The sequence below is a fragment of the Loa loa genome, assembly GCF_000183805.2.
Source record: "Loa loa unplaced genomic scaffold supercont3.8, whole genome shotgun sequence".
Lineage (NCBI taxonomy): Eukaryota > Metazoa > Nematoda > Chromadorea > Rhabditida > Onchocercidae > Loa > Loa loa.
The window spans coordinates 361,102-366,795 of NW_018108188.1; the positions used below are offsets into that span (position 1 = coordinate 361,102).

The 5,694-nt window shown below is 33.1% G+C and overlaps 1 protein-coding gene across 1 annotated transcript; it reads left to right on the forward strand.

Moving 5' to 3' along the window:
• Positions 1–682: 682 nt before the first annotated feature.
• LOAG_12092 (hypothetical protein) lies at positions 683–5,200 on the forward strand (the record flags this gene model as incomplete). Its single annotated transcript, XM_003147606.2, has 10 exons — positions 683–958; positions 1,202–1,436; positions 1,822–1,916; positions 2,376–2,528; positions 2,614–2,724; positions 3,138–3,257; positions 3,629–3,718; positions 3,912–4,097; positions 4,379–4,537; positions 4,781–5,200. 10 exons carry the CDS (start codon positions 683–685, stop codon positions 4,994–4,996), a joined length of 1,641 nt encoding a protein of 546 aa, XP_003147654.1. The 3' UTR covers positions 4,997–5,200.
• Positions 5,201–5,694: the final 494 nt, after the last annotated feature.

A 5,694-nucleotide genomic window follows, 5' to 3' on the forward strand; every position in this document is an offset into this window, starting at 1 on the left:
GACAATTGGATTATGTGATGTTAATGATGATTCGAAATCGGAAAAGAATAACGAGGTCGAAAGAAAACATTGTTGTGCGTGTAGATAAAAGAGAATATGTCCGGCCTACCGGTTTTAGAAATTCCTCCTTATGCGCAGGAAGTCTGTTTACTATAATCCATGAAGTCAGACCGATTGACTCCAAGATGACCTTTAGAATATGATTTGAGATTCTTTAGAATGTATCGACATTAACCCTAAATTTGATAATCGACATGAGTTGATTTACAACATCTTATAATACGAGTTTGAACACATATTTATAATATCGATAATATCTAAGCAAAAGCGTATATGACCTCCATGATGACCCTGATGGAGCTTATCAAAACTCCTCTCCTATATTTATATACTATATATTACTCAAAAAAAGCATGTTTTTACCTGTCACAAGTGTGACATTCATATAATAAGTATAGAAAAAACATGGGTTATTGGAATGCAATGCTGTACCAAAATTTCAAAACAATCGAGAGATTTAAGATTGGGAACAAACGAATTCACATTTTTATTTATATAGTTTTGCAACTTTTATCTCATTTCCTGCATTTGTTTTTGACCTTATGTTGCTGCTATAGTTCAACGACATACCATCGATTATGCCCAACAGTTTCATCAGCAACCACGTCAACTACGAGTAGTGATGCCAGACTGCACAATCTGTTCACAACAATCTGGAGAAATCAAACTACAAGATCTGGAGAATCAAACTACAAAATCATGTTGCTTTTGTGGTGCTTATATGGAGATGAAACAACGTTGTTTCACCAATTCAAATGAAACTTCTACCCGATGTTCAACAATGTCACGTCTGAATGCTACACATTTACAACCATTCACTTATACATCTACAAATAATTTCCGTCCTATCTCAACAATTTCTGTCAATTCCTCATCTACCATCCACTCGTCATGCAAGGTAATCAACTAGGACCGTTAAAGTTTTCACAAAATTTATTCGTTTAAAAAGTTATTTCAGTGGTTCAGGGCACAGATTTTTCTTTTAATTTGGTTGCATTTTCTGAAAATATGATTAGCCATCCTTTGATTTGATTATACAATTATTTGTTTCCACATTAACCTTCTTGGTTTGAATTCCGAAAATTCCTTTTAAAACTTTTCCTCAAGACTTTTGGTAGTTGAAAGATTGCGATTTATGCAGAATTCCAATACACCTTCGAATGCGGATAGTCAACTGTCGTCAAGGTCTACCTCTCCTGCTGATGGTGCGAAAAGAAATCAAGAATCAACAGAAAGCAAAAAGTTGTGTGATAAGAAAACGATTGAAGTTGAGAAAAAACAGACAGTTATTGATAACAACCTTACCACTGTTGCTGATGCGATACGATGGCGAATGAAACAAACCAAAGAATTTGAGGGTATGAATACTTCTCAAGGTAAATCACAAAAGGAACACATTTGTAAGAACTTTATGTATAACCTTGCAGTAGGATATTCAGAGCATCTGTATGGTACTGATCTTTGTTCATGAATGTAATTCTTTCCAATAAGATTTTTTTTTAATTTAATATTTTGGTGTAGGGGAAGTGCAACTGTTACAAGTACTGCGGTTGCAATATATTGTGATTTGGGTGACTAACAGATAACATCACTGCAGATAATCATTAAATGATTATCTTTCCGGGAAATTTCAAGATAAACCAACAAATAAATCGGTCAATTTATTAATCTAACACAGCAACTTAATTATGTTTATTGTAGAGTGAAGCTCATAGAGAGCAGCAATGGATTCTTCTAAAATTTACTTCCTTTTTTATTCAGACTTTCAGTCTTCGAACAGGAATGACGCACAGCGCCCGTCATTGTCGTTATCTTTCGAGAAGTCTGCTGGATCTGTTCAAACTACATCCTTCACGGTTGGTCCTTACCATCATCATATTGTTCTTCTTACCTATAGTACGGCCATGAGACTTCCTAGAACCAATCCTTTTATCAGAATGTTTCAGAATTATTTAGCCAAACCATCGTGAGGCAGTTTATTTTATGGCTTGTTTAAAGCTTCTGTAAGTATATGTTACATTTTTTGCACTTCTTTTTATTATCCAATCCCTGTTAATAATACGTCCTCAAGTTTGATTTTAGAGAAATCCATGACATTTAATTATTTAAATAGCATTGCTTCTAAAGTTTCAGAATGAAGAAAGTAAGGTGATGACAAATCATAAGCCGAATTCAACATCCCCTCCAATTCAAGGCACTGTTTTCCTTTCTCTTTTTTGAATTCTTTCCAGTTGATTCATTTTCAAATTCATCTGCTCCGCTGCATTCAAATAAGTTCTCCTAATTTGAATAAAATCATTTGTAGTATTTTGTAGGTTCCCTATTATGTTAACACATTCATTATTATCATACAATATCATTCAGAGAAAAAGAATGCGCCTTTATTATGTTTCGATGTTAATAGCCAAGCGAGAAATAATACTGGTAGTATTACATTTGGCAAGACTTTCTGTGAAGCTCAAGATCAGGTAAATTGTCGATGTTCATACTTTAATAGTTTTTTGTTTCTATAGGTTCACATTTATTTTAAGCACCTTTCCATACTTCTTTTAGAACATGCCGGAATCCTGCTGGATTTGTGGAAAAGTTGGCCATTTGACAAGATACTGCCAATCGACACCGCCAACTGTATTGCTTTTGGCTCAGGAAATGAAGAAGACACAAGTATGCAATACCTCTTTTTATTTCAGAAATTTGGAAGTTCCAAGTTTTCTCTTTTTTGTGAATGTCATTTCTTTTAGACAAGATCAAAAACCTGTCACGCGCATGGTTACACCATCTCTAGAAACATGTTGTTCGGAATGACTGAACAATTCCTGCCTATCATATCCTAGGAACGTAGTAAATTACCCACTCTCAGAATGAGTAGATATTGATGTAAAAAAGGACGAAACAGTTCACTTTCTTGAGACCGTTTATCGGGATACGTTAAATCCGGTAACAAGCATCTAAGAGTTGTTCAGTCAGCCATTTTTAATCATATTTGTCAAAAAATTATGAAGCATCATATTTACTAAGAAGTAGAAAATGTGGTTAGACATATATTACTATAATAAGGATACATAATTATGTTGCAGCAAAAGAAAGCAGTTGAAAAGCCACGTGATAATAAAGGAAGGGTGCTGTATACAAGTGATGAATCGTCTGACGATGGATTGGATTCTGGCAGCGATTCTGATGGAGATCTCAAACAGGCGGTTCTCGTTTGAAATCATTTACAGTTTAGTAAGATGGTGAAATTTTCACATACAACGAAATATGTAGAAATAAGTTTCATATTTTTGATCAGACAAGTGAACTTTTAAAGAATTCATGATGAAATTTGACGAAAGTCCAACGTTAGTGACAAATTTTTGTCAGGGTCATCAAAGGTAGGAGATGCAATATTTCCTTGTTTCGTATGTTGTAATATAGAGATATTTTTGTTTTACTAGGAATATTAAGTATAGTTAAGACTAAAAAGCGTCCTAAGCATCCATACCAGTGATCGAGTTGTGAGAGAAGGAAGCCAATATTGGTAGAATTCTAGTGTAGGTTAAGTTTCACAAAATATTCATTTTAAATTTAGGTGGAAAACAACTCATGTTTGGACCATGATATTAAATTATTATCGGATGATGATGGAAAAGACGAGTTCTCAATTACACTTAAATATAAGGTACTTGAAAGATTAGTTGCTCTGAAATATAGCATCGAGTATTATTTAGGAAAAAGGTTTAAAATTTAAAATTTGATAAGTTTCAAAAATGAAATCAATTTTAAATGTTAACGAATAGTTTCTGATATGTTTCTGCATAGTATTTTTAGTATAGTTGTTGTGCTAATAAGTAGTATGAATGGAGTATTTTCAGCCTTACTTTGCTCATATCAATGTGGAATTTGGGCATAAATATGCAGTTTCACGATCAGATGAAGATATAGCATGTTCATTGTGGCCATTGTTCTTCGTGCAGATACAGTCAGATGAATATCAGAAAATATTGGAGGCGCATTTGGATTCCTTAGTTGCTAACACTCCTCTTGCTAATACGGAAATAGTAATAGATGTTGCTTAATAGAATGAACTATTTGGGATATCTGATACAGAGCAAATTTATCATCCTGATAGTGTAGATGGCAGCGGAATGAACTGAAATACTTTTGCAGCTATTCATTGTGACCGTCCTTATCATGGCTTAGTATTGGGAAAATTTCTGAGTTTGTTATTGGAACGTTAGGTAGTAAAATTACCGATCTTTGACATGGCTCACGTGGTCATCGTACAGTAAATGATCATATATCATGAACATTCTTGATCTAAACAATTTATTGTACATAGGTCATTGGGACATTGTGTGTTGCATACTGTGAACGTTTCAATGCCAAATTTCGTGCGGTAATAACAGCGATATGTTCAAATCTTGTTGAGATATTTTACATTGATTATGGTAATTACGAATGGGTTGGACATAGTACATTATGGTCAATTGCTGACCAGGTATCTATCCATTCTTTTTTAAATCACATAATGTTTTCTTCTTTCCTTTCCTGAACTCAAATCTCCAAAGTGTTATTTATATTCGTAAATTTTTAGACAATTTAATATTTTGAAAGTTTGGAAGCATTGATAATTCAAGTGGTGAATTAAAATGAGAATATTCGCATTGCTAACAGATATTTAAAGGTAAAATAAAGAAAGAGAAGAATAATTTGAGAATTTTTCATTTATTGAAAATTTTAGGATAAAACAACAATTATTCATCCAGGAATGGCTATTCCATGTATTCTTAATGCTTACGATCAGGAAAAAATAGCTTCACGTTTATCACGAAACGATGTTGTTAAAATGAAATTAGCGGTCGGTTGTGGTCAATGGGGTTTTTATTTGAATTTCCGGAAGCGACGTCCGGATGGTGTATGCGTTGTGGAACTAGAAGAGGGAGCAGAAATGGATTGAAATTTTCTGTTAATTTTATGGAAGATTTTTTTGGTGGTGATTTGCATTTGTGTGGTTTTTCTTCTATTGTTCTGGGCAATGTTAGTTTCTTCCTTGTACTCCGTTGCTGCTAAAGAATTTGGAAATATTAAAGCATCCCAATTTCCTCCCTCTCCGTTCTGATACTATATGCTTCCTTGCAATTTCTGGTTGATGAAAAATGAGACAGTTTTAAGACTTCATTAAACATTTCAGGATGGAATGAGTCAAGTTTTTTGTTCCTGTTTTCGTAACACATGGCATAATGGTAACTGTTAAAGTTAATTGAATATTTCACTTTAGATACAATATATCAACGCCCGATTTCATGAACATAATTAAAAGCCCATTATATTAAACGTTCAAGTAAATGTATTAATTCATATGCTAGTTAGAACCTTTTTTGGATAAGTTCCATTAATGAGCAAATGAAAATGACAAATTTTATGATAAATCTACTACTGATCATGATGAAACATTCAATAGATAAATGAAATACTTAGTACACAAGTAAATTCTCAAATGGTAAAGGAAAATAATTTTGCAAACAGAATTTTTTTCAGATTACTTAAATCCAAAAAAAAAAATCTGAAATATCGCTAAACAATTTCGGGTAAGAATTCTTACTTTAATGATATATTTGGCATAATATAAAGTGTCATGGAAGTCTTAATAATATG